Genomic DNA, 20,055 nt, shown 5'->3' with positions numbered 1-20,055 from the left:
TACTTTTCGAGTAATGTTACATACAGTTGTAGAGTACGCAATTGTTCATATGTAATTATTTTGAAAAAAAAGTAGAGTTTATTATTAACAAATTAATTTCTTTTCATGTAGATTTTATATTTATTTAATTTTTTTAAAATAATTATATATCACTTATACATTCATAACTACAACTACCATTGCTCTTATCCCTTATCCGTAGATCCCAACAGGAGGACTCAGTCCACATAACTACGATTTCTCTTATCCCTTATCCGTAGATCCCAACAGGAGGACTCAGTACACATAACTACGATTTCTCTTATCCCTTATACGTAGATCCCAACAGGAGGACTCAGTACACATAACTACGATTTCTCTTATCCCTTATACGTAGATCCCAACAGGAGGACTCAGTCCACATGTCTAAAGTCCTTGGATTATAAAGTTGACTGCGTGGATGGAAGTCTTGCTTATCACAAACTTTTATTTCTGTAAAGCGAAAGAAGCGGAAATCTGCAGGAGGTGCCATCTACTACTAGCTACTTCGAATCATTAAGCAAAAGTAAGTCCATCCGTTACCTTAAACAAATATGTCTCTTTTGTGATTTCTTTTTCCTTTTGTTTTCTCCCATAACATACTTAAAACATTACTTGGCATCTCTTGTTTTCAATATTATTACTTATAACTATATAGATCGTCTTTTTTTTTTCACTGTAATCAGCTATTTCATGATCTGAATCTTTTTTTTTTTTTGGAATTAGTAATATTTAAGATTTGAGTGCTTCACAAAGAATTAATATACAATCTAAATAGCAACGTTAATAGAAAAGTAGAATTCTCACTCTTTAGCTTTAGAAATTAAAATTCCCAGTCAATCAAAAGGTCAAGTTATAGTGAAGGGAAAATGTGGCACGCCGACATGGGAAGTTATACAATCTGCATTTATTACAGGAGAAATGCTGTGTGTTATGCTGGGTCTTGACTGCTGCCTTTTTTTTTTTTTTTTTGGTTAATTAGAGATTAAAAAAGTATTTATTAATAATTTTATAATTTTAAAAATATTATATTTAAAGGTGTTCGAAAATTACATAAGAAAATAAACAAAAAGATAAAAAGATGAAATGCATTAATTGAAGAACCCAACGAACCCCCGTCTCTCTCTTCAAGCACTCTTTCACCGAATCCCTTTTCTCTCTCATCAAGTTCTCTCTCTCATCGAACCCCCTCTCTCTCTCATCAAGCTCTCTCACTGAACCCCCTCTCTCTCATTGAGTTCTCTCTCTCTCTCTCTAAGTTTTGAGTTGGTTTCATTTTCACTTTGTTTTTTTTTTAATCAAATTTTCTTGATGAAAAGACACAAAAATACGGACAATGTAGAGCCAGTTTTTGTGTTTTTATATTTAATTAATGAACCCGGTTTGTCACATTAAGTGTATGGTGTAGAATTTGTAAACCGGCTGAGAGGAGATTTTCTCCCATACTGAGAGGGAAAAGGGAGCTAACCTCAAAGAGAGCAGTTACCACTTTCAAGTTCAATACAGAATACAACTTTCATCCATTTCCCTGCTAATTCTCCCTTCCCATTATTATTTCTTACAGAAAATGCATTGAGTCTTCTAACGTTAAATTATATTTTTAAATAAAGATTATGATTGTATTTTTATCATTTTAATTTTTTGAAATCAGAAAAATCATTGTTTATCCAATAGTGTGAACGGAATATTTAATGAAGGGGTTTGAACTAAGATTTTTCATAGCACAATGTGTTATTCTTTACAAAAATTACAAAAGACGAATCTGAATATGGGCAAAGTTTAGTGGATTATGACAAAACTCTCTCATTTATTATTTTGGTTTTTAACTTAATTGAGATACTCTGTTTTTCTAAGAATTGTTAAGGGTCCTGTTTTTGTCTATTTAAATAGAAAATGGTTGTTTTGTAAATCTTTAATAATTCGAGGGGATCGTTGTCACTTCCCAAATCGATCTAAATCCTTTTTTTTTTTTTTTTTTTTTTCGTTTTTCAGATATTTAGTTTAAAAAATTAATAAGTTACCTTACATTTTCTTAGGATTTGTTCGGGCTGCGTTAGAGAGTTAAAAAAGTATTTAAATAGCTTTAAAAGTATTTTAATAATAAAATTAATTGTTTAGTTGACAAATATTAAAGTATTTTGTAACATTAAAAAAAAAAAAAAGCTAAAAATTATGTTTAAAAAATAACAACAATTTCATGTTTTTTCTCTAATGTACTTTTTTGGATATTAGAAAACGTAATTACACTTTTAAAAAAGCTCTCAATGGGAGAAAATTATCATATAATTTTTATATAATTACAATTTTGCCCTTAACTTATGCATAATTGTATTACCATTTCACTTGTGAATCGTATAAGGAATTTTTTTTCATTATACTTATTAAAACTTCTATTAGATTACTTTCGTTGTTTTTTTTATTATAAAATTTGATTTCTATCAAGGATATAGTCATAATTTTTAAAAAATCAAATGATTTTTTTATATCATTTTTACCTCAAAAAAACTTTTTTAAATTTGTTTCTAAATAAATATAATATTTTTTAAAATGCTTTAGATATATGGTTTTCAAATGATAAATAACTTTTTAATAGTAGTTTTTTACTTAAACTCTGCGTTTATAAGCCTTAAGCTAAAATATAAATTATCCACCGTAATTCCAAATATGCATTTAGTATAATCTTGAATGACAACTCAATTTGATAATGGTAAAAAGAAGAAAGATATGCTATTGCTAAAATCTGAGATTTTGGAAAATAAACAACAAAATCTACTGTCAACGAGTTCATTGTGGTTGTTGATTTGAGCTTAAGGACCTTCATTATATTCTAAGATGCATGTGAAAAAGTTTGTTTTGAAATGCAATAATACTAAACAAACTATTCTCTTATATTTAGAATAAGACAGATGCCTATTGGTGGAGCTCATCGTGCTATCTCCATTGACGAAATTAGGTTGGTCAGTCTCAATAGTAATACTCTAATTGATCCAGAGTGTTGTGTATTTAAAGTGCACCACCTTTTACGTGAGACAAATGCCATGGCATATGAGCCTTGTCTGCTTGCCATAGGTCCTTATCACCATGGAAAGGATCACTGTAGTTATATGGACAAGCACAAATTGAGATTTCTCCAACAAATGCTTAAAAATAGAAAAGAGACTAGTCCAGAAAGATATATCACAGCCATGAAAGCAAAGGAAGAACGAGCCCGTCGATTTTATGCAGATGAATTCCCTAAATTATCCTCAGATGAGTTTGTAGCAATGTTGCTACTTGATGGGTGTTTCATCATCGAGTTGTTCCGTAGCTTCCGTGACAGAATCTTCCAAGAATGTCAGTTCTATCCAATCTCCCAATTCGATGGAAATGAACCAATCTTTCAAACAAATTGGATGATTAATGGCATAATGCGTGATCTACTATTATTTGAAAATCAACTACCATTCTTCATTCTTAGTGAATTGTTCGAGATGAGTGACAGTTGCAACCAACAATATGATTATGCTCAGTGTGAGAGCACAACCTTTGCAAATAAAAGTGAGAAGAACCAGACACTACTTGGCAACCGATCTAGAAAATCTAGCAAACACGTCATTGATTTTGACCAGAAACATGAAATTACTGATGATGAAAGCTCAGTCTCCAAGGATGTGAGTGAAAGGGTCTCAACTCGACTTCTTGATTATGCCCTAGGTTTCTTTTATGGCATGGCGGAATTATCATGTAAATTGAATGTCAGTGGATCAAGTTGTGTTTCAAATGCCAACATTGAACATCTACTTGGTCTGATACATAAAGCTATGAGTCCTTCACATAAAGAGGGAAGTCCACATGAGAATGAAGAGACACAAGATTTAAAGGATCTAGTTGGTCCAAATGAGAATGAAGACTGGCAGTCAATACCTTTTGCCACAGACCTTCAAGAGGTTGGAGTTGAATTCGAGAAGGCAAAGAAATTTAGGGATATTCTATTTAGTACGCCGGAAGAGTGGAAGTTAATACCAAATGTCATAGAGCTCCAAGAGGCTGGAGTCAAATTCAAGAAGGCAGAGACAGGTAACTTGTTTCACATAAAGTTCAACAATGGAGTAATGGAAATCCCACCTATGAATATAGGAGATAGCACAGAGTCAATTTTCCGAAATCTAATTGCCTATGAGCAATATGGTCAAGATGTTAATCTCAAGTATGTCCTTGACTTTGTAATCCTCATGGATTATCTGATTGACACCCCAAAGGATGTCGAATTACTTCGTCGAAATGGAATAATTAATAATTGGATGGGTGGTGATGAAGTTGTTTCCAACATGTTTAACAAATTTACCCTCAACGCCACTACTACCGGTGACTTCTATTACGCTGACATTATCAAGGAAGTAAAGAAGCATTGTGACAGACGCTGGAATGTATGGAAGGCGAAATTAAAGCATGATTATTTCAGTAGCCCTTGGGCATTACTTTCAGTTCTAGCGGCTATCTTATTACTTCTACTAGCAATTGCACAAACTGTATTTTCCATTGTTTCTTATGTTTTCAAGTGAGTCGTTACTACGATTTGATCTTCTAAGTTGTTGTTGTAAAAAATATGTCTCAAATTAAAATATTTGGGGTAAATAAGTGACTTCATTGCGTACATGGGTGCTCCTTAGGAAATCTTTTCTCATAAGCTTCCAATCATCCTTTTTTGAATATTGGAAGAATTAATTATAATGGAAACCAACTTAGGGTTCCCTAAGACTGTATCTAACATTATTTTTTGTGGAAACTTCATTTTGCTTAAGGTAATTCTGATAAACCTCGTCCAATAAGCTAGCGGCATATCAAGAAATTCACATATTCAGGAGAAACAACATTGATTAAAAAAAAAAAAAATCAAATAAACACAAACTCAAGATCTACTATCACAGGCATATATGGTCATAAAAAATATTACATGTCAAATATATACATAATACTCTTTGTGTGTATGTACATGCTAGCTATGTTTGGTTGCCTAGAAAAATAAAAGATACCGCAATAGATGAAACGTAAATTGTTCAAAACAGATAGGCTTTATGAAGACAAGAATCCAAGATTCGATTTTTATTCACCCGGTTTCTCAACAGCCAAACGGATCATAAAGAAACCTTAGATGTAAAATCCAAATATTAGATCTAAGTGTAAATAATATAATATAAATAATTAATTTACCTCTTTCTATCAGCTTATATTTTTGGGATAAATTGTGATTTTAAATGGTATCAGAGCAAAATCTCTGAGTTCGAACCCTGACTCTATACTTCATCCTTTTTAATTAAAGATTGTGTTGGATTTACCTCTCCCCAAGTAACTGATATATGTAGCTCGATTTTCTTTGTAAGATTTAAATTTATAAATTTCTTTTACAAATCAAATCTTGCTGCATAAACAATATAAATATGTGTTTTCTAATATGGAACGAGATAAAAAAGAAATAGGTGAGAAAGACTGAAATGGGCGTCCTTGTAAATATTGAAAGTCGTTCGTTTCATTTCTATTGTAAATGACCAAAATAAAAGCTAAATTTTACGAAAAAGTTCTTCTACTCATCAACCTTGCGTCATATACCTGTTAAGAAAAAAAAATTAAAAAAAATATAAAAACATGTACATGGTATAAAGATGATAAATAGAATTTTTCTCACATGCAATAAGTAGAGCCTAACCCTTCCTATACGTGCGGTCTCTCTGCAAGTCAAATACCCCTCACAAACCTCTCTGTTTCTTTATAGCCCAATTTCCACGCACCCGATCGAGTAGATGAAGAAACGGCCAAGAAAAATTGAAAATGACTAGATGAACAAACAAACAAATTCTCAGGGAATATAAAAATTTTAAATATTAAAACAAAAAGAAAGGATAATCAAAGTTGTCAAATGACCATTTACATGATTTCAAACCTCATCGTCAGCTCCAGTATCATTGGTTTTCTTGTTTACATATCCAATCAGCAAGAAAAATTTACATAATTTCCTCAAGCCAACTCTCTCTCTCTCTCTCTCTCTCTCTCTCTCTCTCTGTGAGAAATGTCTAATGAACATGATCATGGATTTCACATGGACATGCCTCCTTCAGGAACCAGGCCGAATGGTGGCAGGAGCAACCACATGATGATGCACATAAGCTTCTACTTGGGCAAAGATGCTATAGTCCTATTCTCCAGATGGCCCAACCAAAACCTCGGCATGTAAGTGTTGGCTCTCTTCTTTGTCTTTTTGCTAGCCCTAGCTACAGAGGTCTTGTCCATCTTGCCGGCCGTGAAGCGGAGGACGAAACCGATTGTGGGCGGGTTGACTCAGGCCACCGTCTATGCCTTTCGCATGGGTTTAGCTTACTTAGTCATGCTCTCCGTCATGTCCTTCAACCTTGGAATCTTCATAGCCGCAGTGGCCGGTCATGCCCTTGGGTTCATCATCATCAAGACTTGTGCCATTGCCATAGCCAAACCTGCCGAGAACATGTCCTCCCCCAGTATCATGTCTAAAGTTTAATTTCGTATCAAGAGTTAATGTATTATGAAGGACGTGCATGCAGGGTGTACTTTCACTGCTATTTCTGTTCTTATCATGCATGTGGTTGCAGTCTCTGTTTATATCAGTAACTTTCTTTGTTCTGTGTGATCTAGTTCTCCTATATCTTGATGATTAATCAGGAAAACGATTTAGACAGGCTTAGTGGGTCTAAATCCTGTGTAAGCATTTGAAAAACTCAATTAAAAGTATCTATTTCTTTTTATGATAGATTTCAAATTTTTTTCAAAGAGTTTCCACAAAATGTGCGGGTACTAGCTAGTCTTTTATTAGTGTTAATATATATATATATAATGTGTGGAGATTTCTATCGATCGATATGACACAGATCCTGTTAAGTTACTGCGTGTTGTCATCATTGCTGCTGTGATAATTAGTAAGGTTGAATTAAACATCCTTCAACTGTTTATTTTATATGCTTAATAGTTGAAAGAAAGATTGGGAGAGGGATCAGTGAGATAGAAGACTGGAGAACCCAATTGAGCATGAAATGTCAACCGATGCAACAATATGCACCTTTTTCCCTTTCTTTTTTTTTTAATCCTTTTTGTAATTTGCTTTTCCCATTCGGACAGTTGAGAGTAGAAATAGAAAGTTGCATCAACGTACTTGCATGTGCATATATAAGAGTAAACAGGTCGCATATATAGCGAAATCCAAAGGCCTACATGACTCTGGCCTGATAATTAATTACCTCATGCACGCATGCTATTAAGAGGACTGTAGTTGTCTAGAAATATACTCTCAATTCTCAAAGGTGCCTTAGAGATAGTCATTCATTTGCTATTTTGTATTTCTTGGTACATGTATGCTTGTTACAACTGATTGTTTCTCCGGCTGCCAACCCAAACATAAATTGCCACCGCACTCAATGACTGGGAATGACATAATTTACCAAGACTGGGCCAGGATGTTATTTTGACATCCAAATCATAAAATGGTGCATCTCTGCAATCCAAGACCTGAAAATAGTCTTCTACTAGTCGGCCAGAAGTGAGAGAACCAACCCATTTGACGTGCATCGGCTGCATCTTCATGCGATTCATCTGAATTTTCCACTTCCGAATCCCCCTTGTCAATGTTTTTCTGCTTTTCACCTGTATCATGATCTTCTTCTCTATCTCCAACCTCAGCAATTTCCCTAGGCTTCTTGTCAAATAGACCTTTAAATTGTTTTCGAGCCTTCCTTTCAACTTCCTGAACATCAATTGACCAGCAGATGCTATGATATTGTTAGTTTTAAACAAAGAAGCAAACAGAGGAAATGGGAAAATCTTGAGAAACGTCAATCCTTAATCACGGACTGATTCTGTTGTTCTACCCTTCATGTTCCATTGAACATGTTTATATATGCTTACATTGAGACTTACAAACTTCATTAAAACAGAAATACAACTTCCAACACAAGCTAATAATAGGAAAGCTTAAAATAGTAAAGCATAAATATGAAGAATTTCTAGGAAATAACATCACAGTAACTGGTCTCTAATACTCCTCCTTGATGTGATTTCCAGTTACACCAAGCTGTGATCTGAGAAATTGATCAAACTTGTCTCGAGGGAGTGCTTTAGTAAAAATATCTGCAATCTGTTCTTCATACCGACAAAACTTCACCTCAATTTCTCCATTTGATTCCACTTCATGCATGAAATGATATCTAATAGCTATATGTTTAGTTCTACTATGCTGGATAGAATTTTTGGCAATTGCAATAGCAAATTTGTTGTCACAAAATATTTGAGTAGATCCAAGTTGCTTTTCACCCATGTCTTCAAGAATTCTTCTTAACCAAATGGCTTGGTTTGCAGATCCAGCAACAGCTACATACTCAGTTTCTTTTTCCAAGAGAGGTAAGTCTCTCATCATCCCCTTATGATGCAATAATCTCAAAGAATTGATATTGTAATGCCCAAATCTTTGGTACCATAATATTGTCTCATCCACTATTGCCACCATAGCCTTAGGAAAGCTCCATTGAATGGGAAAATTTCTACTTCTCCCCATTTTTACCTCAGCCAATTCCATTTTATTTTTTCATCATATATTTTACACAAATCATTCTCAAAACACAAAGAATAACCATTTTCCATCATTTGGCCGACACTTACAGATTTTGATCTAGAGAAAGAACAAGTAAAACATCTTTAATAAACTTAGTATCTTTCTTTGTTGAGATGGCCACTGTGCCTTTTTCCTCTAGATTCAACAAGTTCTCCATTTCCCATCTTGACTTTGGCTTTAATAGAGGTGTCCAAATCAGTAAAAATTGTTTCATTAGAAGTCATATGGTTGCTACAACCACTGTCAATGAACAAGACTTTTTCTTCTTGAGTAAGGGCTTGACATGCGAAAAATAAATGCTCATTCTCTTCCTTTTCTTCAGAATAGTGAGCTTGGTGATTGTTTTTAAATCTAAAATCTTTTTCCATGTGCTCAAACTTCTTACAATTCCAACATTGAAGCTTCCCGACATGATAGCAATTTTTCTCTAAGTGGTTTGTTTTTTTGCAAACACCACATGGTGGAAATTCTCCAATTTTTCCTTTCAACTTGCCTTCTTTATAATCAGAATTCTTTTGATCTTTATGAGGCTTTTTCTTATAATCTTTTGTTTTCTTATTCTTCAAATTCACCTTGGATTGGAAAGCATTCTCCAAGGAACCATCACCGCTTCTTGCTACCCTTTGTTCATGAGCTTGAAGTGATCCTATTAGCTCAATAACTGATAGAATTTGCAAGTCCTTTGACTCCTCAATTGCTACGACAATACGATCATACTTCTCAGGTAAACTGATCAAGATCTTTTGAACAATCCTTTAACCAATCACCTCTTCACCATGAGCACGCATCTGATTAACTAATTCAATTAATCTGGAACAATATTCTTTTAATTTTTCAGATTCCTTCATTTTTAAGTTTTCAAACTCTCTTCTTAAACCTTGAAGTTTGATGAGTTTTACCTTAGCATTTCCTTGAAATTCTGACTGCAGAATCGCTCATACTCCCTTTGAAGTATTGGCCCTCATCAATCTTGGAAAGATTGATTCAGAGACTGCCTGCTGTAGGATAAATAAAGTTCTTGCATCCTTGGTGCTTTCTTGCTTGCTTTGAGTTGAACTCGAGATTCCTTTTGGCATTGTCACTTTTTTCCCACAACATCCCATAGATCTTGAGATAGGAAAGAGGTCTTCATTTTAATGCTCCAATAATCGTAGTTTTCACCATTAAAAATAGGAACTGAAGTTGTTGCACCAAAGGTAGCCATTTTCAACCCTCAGATGAACCTATTTAATTAGCTCTGATTCCAATTGTTAGTTTTAAACAAAGAAGCAAATAGAGGAAAAACAAGGGAAATATTGAGAAACCTCAATCCTTAATCACGGACTGATTCTGTTGTTCTACTATTCATGTTCCATTGAACATGTTTATATATGCTTACATTGAGACTTACAAACTTCATTAAAACAGAAATACAACTTACAACACAAGCTAATAATAGGAAAGCTTAAAAGAGTAAAACATAAATATGAAGAATTTCTAGGAAATAACATCACAGTAACTGATCTTTAATAGATAGAAACCATTTTTCAATTCTAGCTCAAATACTACTACAGAGAAAATTTATAGGTCTCTAACCCACCTGCTCCTTCTGCTGGAGTTTTAAAAGAGCAGCGGTTGCCTCCGCTTCAGATGACTTGTCGCTTTTCATCATCTGATGACATCCAGAAGCAAGTTTGAAAATAGTGTGAAGAATTTAATGATCACATACCATGACCACCAATTATTAGTTACTCCTCATAGTATAAAAATAAAATAAAAATAAGGAATAGCATTGCTGTTGTTTCTGTTTTAATAGCATTACCATTTTGAAATTAGCCTTTGCTTCCTCAAAATCTCCAGCTACCGTGTAAGCCATTCCACGGCGATATAGAGCCATCACATGTGCAGGGTTTGCATCCAAAACCTACATAGTTCCAGGATGTCTATTATAGTTCCAGGATGAATAGACATCAGAAACAAAACTCAAGAAAATTTATCTTAGCTTGTGAAATCAATTATAAAAACCAGTTTAAGATGTACAGTGCAATAATGGGGTTTCTTTCAGAGTTAGATAGGATAATCAATTACATCTCCTTTTGTTTGTATTCATTCACCAAACAACTAAATTGTTCATAGTAATGGCCCATGATGACATTAGAGGGTGATAAAGCCAACCAATTTTTACAGTTTGCTATAAGTACATATCACTGTCATTCCAAACGGGGAACAGAGAGGCAGAAGGAGGCTTTTTTCCCAAGACCAACGTCACGGGGGGAGAAGGAAGGGGAAGGGGGGTGTGGGGGGAGGAAGGGGTTGTTTTACATTTCTTACATATACAATCAATTGACTTCTTTAATAAAATCAACTGAGAGCTCATTACAATTATTAAAGCTATGTCCAGTAGAGTTATTGTGCCCAATAGTTGTACTACATCTCAAGAGATTCCCTTCAAAGATGTGAGTGATGGCCGCAGTTTGCTGAAGTCAATGCCCAATTTGGTGAAAGCATCCCAAAAGGGGATGGTGAATATACGGTGAACTTGTGGGTTTTTAACCCGTTGGGCCCGTTATACTGGCCTCTTACTCTGTATCATTGGGCTCATCTAATAGAGATTAAAATGAATCTCTAAAAGGTAATAAATATAAATTTTGTAAGATTTGACATGATATATAACAAACGTATCAAGTACGAAAAAGAAATATTTAAAATTAAACTCACTTACATAAGACAAGAATATTCAACAAATGGATATGATAACAGTATACTCTATATAATATCACAAAGATCATGTGAAGATTTAATAAAATTATTGACTTGCTACTTGTCTGCACATGATGTGCTCACATGGTGGAACCCAATTGGATTTATGATCATATTATTCTATATAAAATTAATTAATTCAAATTATGACTAGTCTTGCCGTGGGATCCAACTTGGGTTTAAGACTATTGTACTTAATTCATATGTACCTACTAAACTCAGATGATTAAGGTGACAGAATATACCCACTTGTCCACATGACAAGTCACGTGGTGAAACCAAATTGCATTTCAGACCATATTATTTCATGATAAAGTAACTGATCAAGTGTTTAAGGTTACAAAATAGAGTAACGTATTATCTCAATTGTAAACCTATCATTTAATAATATATTATAGAGATGATGAGAAAATGATAAGAATCGAGATGATGATAAATAGATTTTTCTTACAAAATATACCCGTTTGTCTATACAAGTCAGTCGGTCAAACAATATTATTCTATAGAGGAATCAAGTCATGCAGTCTCCAATCCAATCCTTGTTCCCACAGTCAATCCTTGGTCTATAAAGTTGACGGCGTAGATTGATGTCTCGTTTATCTCAAACTTTTATTTCTGTAAAGTGAAAGAAGTTGCAATCTGCAGGAGGTGCCATCTACTACTTCGAGTCATTAAGTAAAAGCTTAGAGCTTTGTTAATTGGTTATGTATATGTAAAGAATATTTTTAATAAATATAAGATGAATTTAAATTTTAACTATTTTATTCACGTAAATTTTCACATTGAAATAGCTACTTTTTTATTATATAATAATAAAATAATATGAGATAAATTTGACTTTGACTATTCTATTCACATCAAATTTCTATATTAGATTATTCATTTATTCATTATATAGTAATACAATAATATTAACCTAAAAAAAAATTTAATTTTTTAATTACCAATTTATTTAATTTTATCATATTTTACCATTCTACCTATTATATATTAATTAATAATCATATTCTAATTAAATTATTGATTAAAAAACCATATTTTCAAAAATCATATTCTACTAGAAAATAAACGGAATGATAAGTTTGTGTCATGCGTTTTTATTTAGCTGAATTAAGGCTATTGGGTGATGTGATATTTTCAAAAATTAAAAAATCATAAGTTCGTGTTTTATTTGAGTCATGTGTTTTTATTTGGCTCATGAATTAAAGCTACTGGGAAATAAATGGAATGATATTTGGTATATGTCTATGCGAGAGAAGAGAGAGAACGTGCTAAAAGTAGTAATAAAAAAAATATTTGGTTTATCTACAATATACATCAAATTTGACTTTTGTTTTATATTTACTGTAGCAAAAATTAACTTTCCAATGCTTTGCTATCCACATCTATTTTTTATTTTTTATTTTTATTTTTTATGTTTAGCTATTCTATTAAGACTGCTCTAAGTCGATCCGTTACCTTAAACAAATATGTCTGTTCTGTGATTACTTTTTTCTTTTGTTTTCTCCCATAACATACTTAAAACAGTTGGCATCTCTTGTTTTCAATATTAATAGTTATAACCATATATATCGTCTTAAACATTCGGGCCGGGCAATTGGACAAGTAGAATGTATATATACTTGTTCAATATTGGACAAGTAGAGGTTCTTTACAAGAATATCCACCTAGCTTTTATATGATCTGACCTTCGAGCCACTAGAATGTCTAATTGTACATTCTTAAACAATTCCAACCATTTTTTATTTCCTACTCCCCTATCTAATCTTTCTTTAGTGTAAGTAGAATCATTGTGCCCACTGCTCATTACTCCATGTAAATTTTGATCATCTATATCCCAAGTCAAACAATCCACACTGCTCAAGAGTATGCCTGAACCTATTCATGTGCATCTCACGTCTACCCCTCCCCCACCCCCCCCCCTCTTTCTCATGTGACAGTATTTCGTTGAATTCCCCACAAACCAACCAACCCATATGCTCATCAAGTTTCAAAGAAACAGGCAACTCCCAAGTGCCTTGTCTTTTATTCACTTCATGTTGGCCATAAAATCCTATGAATTGTCATTTCTCATTCCCCATATCCCACGTTAGACTAGCATTGATATTGTTTTTAGAATAGGATTGAATTGTTAATCCCACCTCTAATTTCCACAACAATGCTAAACCACCACTTATCCCTATAGGATCAATCGCAAAATACCCATCAAAGTTTAACTTCTTTTTTAACCAATCCCAATTCTTTGCATTTAACTTAGTTTCCATTACGAAAACTAAGTCAGGCTTCTTTTCCTTCACCATCAAGTGAAAGTCTTGAACTGCTCAAGGGTTCCTAAGTCCCCGACAGTTCAAACTTAAGGTTTTCATGGCTCCTGGCAGGGCTGCCATGTAGCCTCCGCCAATCTATTTTCTTCCCTCATGGCATACTCCTTGCATGCATCCTTTCTGTTTCCTCCTGCATTCCTCATACACTACATCATCCTCTTCATCACATAACACTCTTTTATTACCTTCTAATGAAGTGGTAATTGCATATTTCATACCTTTACACCTAGCCCATCTCTTCTATTTGCTCTTTACTTTAACTGTTTCATTTTCTCTCAACTCGGGCTTCTTCTTTGATACTGCTTCTAACTCATCCTCGGCATCAATTGGTTTTAGTTGTTTAGCCCATCCTTCACCCTCATTCACATGTGATTGGACTTGACTAACTTTTTTTGTGACAAGGCCCAAGCCCAACTCTGTTGCTTCTCCCTCATTTCTATTTTTAAAAATTGATCTTCCCTTAATTTGTAACATACGTATCTCCATATCCTCAGTAACCACCCTCATCTTATCCACTGAATTTAAATCCTCATGCTAATCCTTGGACCAATATTTGAATTTGAAAAGGTTCCAAAATTTTTGCCTACCCCTCCGTTACTTTCAGGTTCCAACTTGCTCTCCTTCTCCTTCCTCCACCTTTCCTCACCTCCATTGCTGCTTTTCCACCCTGGTGCAGCTTTAGCTTGGTTTTGATAATCATACCATGCTGGTTTGCTTTGACTACGCCTCATGCCCACAAGATCTGCTCTCAACTAGGTCCCAAATTGTTGCCCTTGCACTGGATTCTTTACTAAAGCACTTGTTTTAGATAAACACCTGTCTACATTATGGACCAGACAGCCACACACAAAACATAGTTTCTAGAGTTTCTCATATTTTATCGGTATTCATACATTTTCACCATTAACTCGAAAAGTTCTTCCCCTTGCTAACGCCTTATGTAACAAAACATCAATTTTAACTCTGACAAACTATCCCCACCCAATGCCATCATCTGGAAGATCCATTTCTATTACTCTTCCAATTGACTTACCAATCTAATCCCTACCTTCCTTATTCATAATTTGCCATTATATAAGCTAATGGCAAATTATGAATTTGCATCCAAAACTCTTCTCTATCAAAATTAATCTTGGTTGGATGAGTGAAACCATGAAATTCATTTAGAACAAACAAACAATTATCAAACAACCAAGGTCTTCTAGCCATCACCCTTAACTTATCTGCATGCGTTGCGAATGAAACAGAAAATAAGTTTGCACCATAGTCTTTGAATTCTGCAGGTTTACTTACGCTCCATATATTTGCCATAGTTGAAGCCAACACATTTTTGCCAATGACATGACCCATCCACACTTTTCCCACCAAACTAAGATCATCCTCCTGATCATCCATCCTTTCCTTCCTATCTCTTAATCTTGATTGACTACCTATGCCGATGCCTGAAATGATATGTTATTGACCCCAAACTCTACCTCGGTTTTCTTGAGAGAAAATGGAGAAGAGACTTGTAAAATTAATGAGTTCTCTCTTACTGTACATAGATTCCCGCCTTCAAAGAAATAAATATATAAGTAGACCTTTTTTTTTCTCTCCTCTCCACCTCATATGAATTGGATAGTATTGATTTAATGTAAAATATGAAATGACTAAAATATTTCATATTATCCGGATTTGCCTCAATGAGTACTTTAGGTCAATCTTGATTCGAATTCATGATGTCCAGCATAGGGTTTTTAGGTTTTCTAATTAGTCTAAAACAAACCAAACCGCATGATTGGTAAGACCAACTAATTTAAACAATTTTGGACATGCTACTTGCCAAGAAATTCAAGAAAAAGGGAGTCAATGGATGAAAAGTGAGTTCTCTAACTAACAACTCTGATGAAAAAGAAATGCACATCCGTAATCAACATAAACTAGACTATTATTATATATTTAAGAAGTGCTTAGTCTATAACGAGATCTTATAAAAACTATTTGCAAAAAACTATTTAAAAACTAGACTATTTTTAAAGTATTTTTTAATATATATATATATTTTTTTGAAGAAAAACACACACGTACGTAAATACTTTATAAAAAATAATACCGATCGATAAATCTTTTATACGGATCTTCGGTGTTCCTCTAGTCTAGCATGAGTACCCTAATTAAGTACTTAGTTACCTATAATGATTAGGATGACAGATCATATAATGCATCTTTCTATAATATTATATTGACTTGCCACTTGCCGGCCTGCACATGAAGTACTCACATGGTGGAACCCAATTGGATTTATGATCATATTATTCTATATAAAGTTAATTAATTCAAATTATGACTAGTCTTGCCGAGGGATCCGATCCAACTTGGGTTTAAGACTATAGTACTTAATTCATATGTTGTTACTAAACTTGGATGATTAAGGTGACAGAATATACCCACCTGTCCACATGACAAGTCACATGGTGAAACCAAATTGCGTTTCTGATTATATTATTTTATGATAAAATAACTAATCAAGTGTTTAAGATTATAAAATAGAATAATGCTACTCATTATCTCAATTTTTATCATTTTCGATCTCATCATCATCTTATGATAGATATGACATTAGATAATTAAAAATTATTTTTTTATATTTTAATTGTGAATCTATCATTTAATGTCACGTCATATAAATGATGAGATCAGTTGTCTATACAAGTCAGTTGGTCAAAAGATATTATTCTGTAGTGGAATCAGGTCATGGAGTCTCCATTCCAATCCTTGTTCCCACAGTCAGTCCTTGGATTATAAAGTTGACTGCGTGGATGGAAGTCTTGCTTATCACAAACTTTTATTTCTGTAAAGCGAAAGAAGCGGAAATCTGCAGGCCAGAGGTGCCATCTACCACTACTTCGAATCATTAAGCAAAAGTAAGTCCATCCGTTACCTTAAACAAATATGTCTCTTTTGTTTTCTCCCATAACATACTTAAAACAGCACTTGGCATCTCTTGTTTTCAATATTAATAGTTGTAACTATATATATATATATATATATATCGTCTCTTTTTAACTGTAATCAGCTATTCCATGATCTGAATCTCTGTTTTTTTTTTGTTTTTTTGTTTTTTTGGGAATTAGTAATCTTTAAGATTTGAGTGCTGCACAAATAATTAGTATACAATCTAAATAGCAACATTAATATTTAAATAGAATTCTCACTCTTTAGCTTTAGAAATTAAAATTCGCAGTCAATCAAGCACCTAAAGGGCAAGTTATAGTGAGTTTACGAGGTAAAATAAAATTGAGTGGTGATTTGTGATGGGAAAATGTGACACGCCGACATGGGAATGCTGGTGAAGGGTCTGAGGCTAGGAGATCTGTCGGCTGAGGGAAGGGAAACCTTGGAGAATAAGAAGTGAGCTCGGCCAAGGGGCCGTGGGACGTTGGGGCTGGACGTAGAGGCCTGAAGGCTTTGTCAACGGCACGAGGCATAGAAATTGTGCGTGGGTCCTGGGCCCTCGGTAGTGTGTCCTGCTGTGTCCACCTGATGGTTGCTCTCGACGGCGCCCCCCCCCCCCCCCCCCCCCCCCCCCCCCCTTTTTTTTTTTAACTTAATGATTAAAAAAATAATTTTTAATAATGTTATAATTTTTTTATAGCGGAAAAACCAGCAAGGCCTACAATGGTGGCCGTAGAAAGACTCATATTACAATTAGTTCTCTCTCTCACCGAACCCTCTCTCTCTCATAGACATTATCTATGTGAAATATTTTAACTTAATTGAGATACTCTGTTTTTCTAAGAATTGTTAAGGGTCCTGACTTTGTCTATTTAAATAGAAAATGGTTGTTTTGTAAATCTTTAATAATTCGAGGGGATCGTTGTCACTTCCAAATCGATCTAAATCCTCTCTCTCATTTTTTGTTTTTAACCTTTTTCAGATATTTAGTTTAAAAAATTAATAATTTACTTTACTTTTTCTTAGTATTTGTTTGGGGGTCCATTAGGAAAGTTAAAGAATATTTAAATAGCCTTAAAAGTATTTTAATAATAAAATTAGATTGTTTAGTTGACAAATATTAAAGTTCTTTTTAATAATAATAAAAAAGTTAAAAACTACATTTCAAAAATAGCAACAATTTGATTTTTTTTTCAAATGTACTTTTTTGAATATTAGAGAGCGTAATTACATTTTTAAAAAAGTTGTCAATGGGCGAAATTTATCATATAATTTTGATATAATTACAACTTTGTCCGAATCTTATGCAGAATTGTGTTACTATTTCACTTGTGGATCGTAAGGAATTTTTTTTCATTATACTTATTAAAACTTCTATTAGATTACTTCGGTTGTTTTTTTATAAAATTTGATTTCTAACAAGGATATAGTCGTAATTTTTAAAAAATTAAATGACTTTTTATATCATTTCTACCTCAAAAAAACTTTTTAAATTTGCTTCTAAATAAATATAACATTTTTTAAAATGCTTTAGGTATATGGTTTCTAAACGATAAATAACTTTTTAATAACTGTGCCTATTACTTAAGCTTTGCGTTTATAAGCCTTCATCTAAAAGATAAATTATCCACTGCAATTCCAAATATGCATTTAGTATAATCTTGAATGACAACTCAATTTGATAATGGTAAAAAGAAGAAGGATGTGCTATTGATAAAATCTGAGAATTTGGTAAATAAACAATAAAATCTACTGTCAACATTCATTATGGTTTTTGATTTGAGCTTGAGGACCTTCATTATATTCTAAGATGCACGTGACAAAGTTTGGCTTGAAATGCAATAATACTAAACAAACTATTCTGTGATATTTAGAATAAGACAGTTGCCTATTGGTGGAGCTCATCATGCTATCTCCATTGATGAAATTAGGTTGGTCAGTCTCAATAGTAATACTCTAATTGATCCAGAGTGTTGTGTATTTAAAGTGCACCACCATTTACGTGAGACAAATGGCAAGGCATATGAGCCTTGTCTGCTTGCCATAGGTCCTTATCACTATGGAAAGGATCACTGTAGTTCTATGGAAAATCACAAATTGAGATTTCTCGAACGAATGCTTAAAAAAAGGAACGAGACTAGTGCAAAAAGATATATCATAGCCATGAGAGAAAAGGAAGAACAAGCTCGTCAAGAAATTCTGTCACTATTTCTAGCATACTACAAATAGTAAGCGCCACAATAGAATATATTGGCAGCACATTGTGCCAAAAAAATTTACTTCCTGCAAAGTCTCATCAGCAAAACAAGCAGCTAGCGATGAGAAGTAGTTATTGTAAATTGGTTCTATTAAAAAGTTGATACCGCTGCTAAAACACAACTACCACAACTAAAAAATTAAAAAAAAAAATTATGGACGAAATTGTTTTGTGGAAAATACTATTATTGCCGATCTGTGTATGCTGCTAAACTAGAATTTCCGCAAATATACATAATCAATAATGTTTTTTACAACAAAAACTTTCTTTGAAAACAATCCATTTTGATGCTTATTTTAGGGGTGAGTTCAGTCCGGTCCAGGGAGGTTTTGTGGACCGGACCGGACCTATTCGGTCCAGGGTTTTCCCACCCTGGACCGAACCGAACTCCATCAGGACTCGTCCAGTCCGGTCCTATTCGGTCCGGTCGGTCCAAGGTTGACTTTTTTTTTTTTTAATTTTTTTTATCTATTGACATTTTTTTAATATTTATGTAATTATATTGTAATATATTTAATATATATACATATAGTATTATATATATATATTAGAAATATGCTAATACTATTAGTCTATTAGTAATAATACTATAACTAATAAAAATATGTAATAATAACTATACTATAACTAATAACTATATGTAATAATAGTAATAGTGATAACTATATATGTAACTATATGTGATACTAATAACTAATACTATTAGTCTATTAGTACTAATAACTATACTAGTATTAATAACTATACTAGTACTAATACTATAACTACTAATTATATGTAATGATAGTAATACTATATGTAATACTATATTAAATAATAGTAATACTCTTATTACTAATACTCTATGTAGTTATAGTAATTTAATACTAACATATTATATATTAAGCTAACTATACTAATACTATTATAAATTTACAAATATATGATATATTATAATTTATTCTATAACTTTTATAATATGTTAATACATTAATATATATACTAGTATTATATATATATATATATATATATTTTTGATCGGTTATACTAGTACTATATATTATAGTTAATAGTTATACATTAAAGAATATAGTAATACATTGATACTAAATATATATAGTTATATTAGTATTAATGGTAGACTATTAATATAGGTCACTATAGCTATTGTTGAAGTATTAGTTATAGTGATTTAG

The 20,055-nt window shown here is 33.0% G+C and overlaps 2 protein-coding genes and 1 long non-coding RNA gene across 4 annotated transcripts; 2 read left to right on the top strand and 1 right to left on the bottom strand.

The window, feature by feature from the left end:
- Window positions 1–319: 319 nt before the first annotated feature.
- On the top strand, window positions 320–4,651 carry LOC122278065 (UPF0481 protein At3g47200-like). Of its 2 annotated transcripts, none has more exons than XM_043088146.1 (2): window positions 320–548; window positions 2,915–4,651. In XM_043088146.1, the coding sequence occupies exon 2, from the start codon at window positions 2,925–2,927 to the stop codon at window positions 4,557–4,559; it is 1,635 nt and encodes a 544-aa protein (XP_042944080.1). In that variant the 5' UTR covers window positions 320–548; window positions 2,915–2,924; the 3' UTR covers window positions 4,560–4,651. The 2 variants fall into 2 exon arrangements, with proteins under 2 accessions (XP_042944080.1, XP_042944079.1); XM_043088145.1 differs by having other exon boundaries at window positions 321–544.
- Window positions 4,652–5,599: 948 nt separating this feature from the next.
- Window positions 5,600–9,967, top strand: LOC122278881. Its single transcript, XR_006229373.1, has 4 exons — window positions 5,600–6,222; window positions 8,374–8,415; window positions 9,213–9,350; window positions 9,556–9,967. It is a non-coding gene; the product is annotated as an uncharacterized LOC122278881 (long non-coding RNA).
- Window positions 7,170–10,603, bottom strand: LOC122278880 (peptidyl-prolyl cis-trans isomerase PASTICCINO1-like). Its single transcript, XM_043089091.1, has 3 exons — window positions 10,428–10,603; window positions 10,206–10,277; window positions 7,170–7,762 (listed from the first exon to the last, which is right to left on the bottom strand). The coding sequence occupies exons 1-3, from the start codon at window positions 10,500–10,502 to the stop codon at window positions 7,496–7,498; spliced, it is 414 nt and encodes a 137-aa protein (XP_042945025.1). The 5' UTR covers window positions 10,503–10,603; the 3' UTR covers window positions 7,170–7,495.
- Between the last annotated feature and the right edge of the window lie 9,452 nt (window positions 10,604–20,055).

This window comes from Carya illinoinensis, chromosome 10, assembly GCF_018687715.1.
Source record: "Carya illinoinensis cultivar Pawnee chromosome 10, C.illinoinensisPawnee_v1, whole genome shotgun sequence".
NCBI lineage: Eukaryota > Viridiplantae > Streptophyta > Magnoliopsida > Fagales > Juglandaceae > Carya > Carya illinoinensis.
This window is presented reverse-complemented; position numbering and strand designations above follow the sequence as displayed.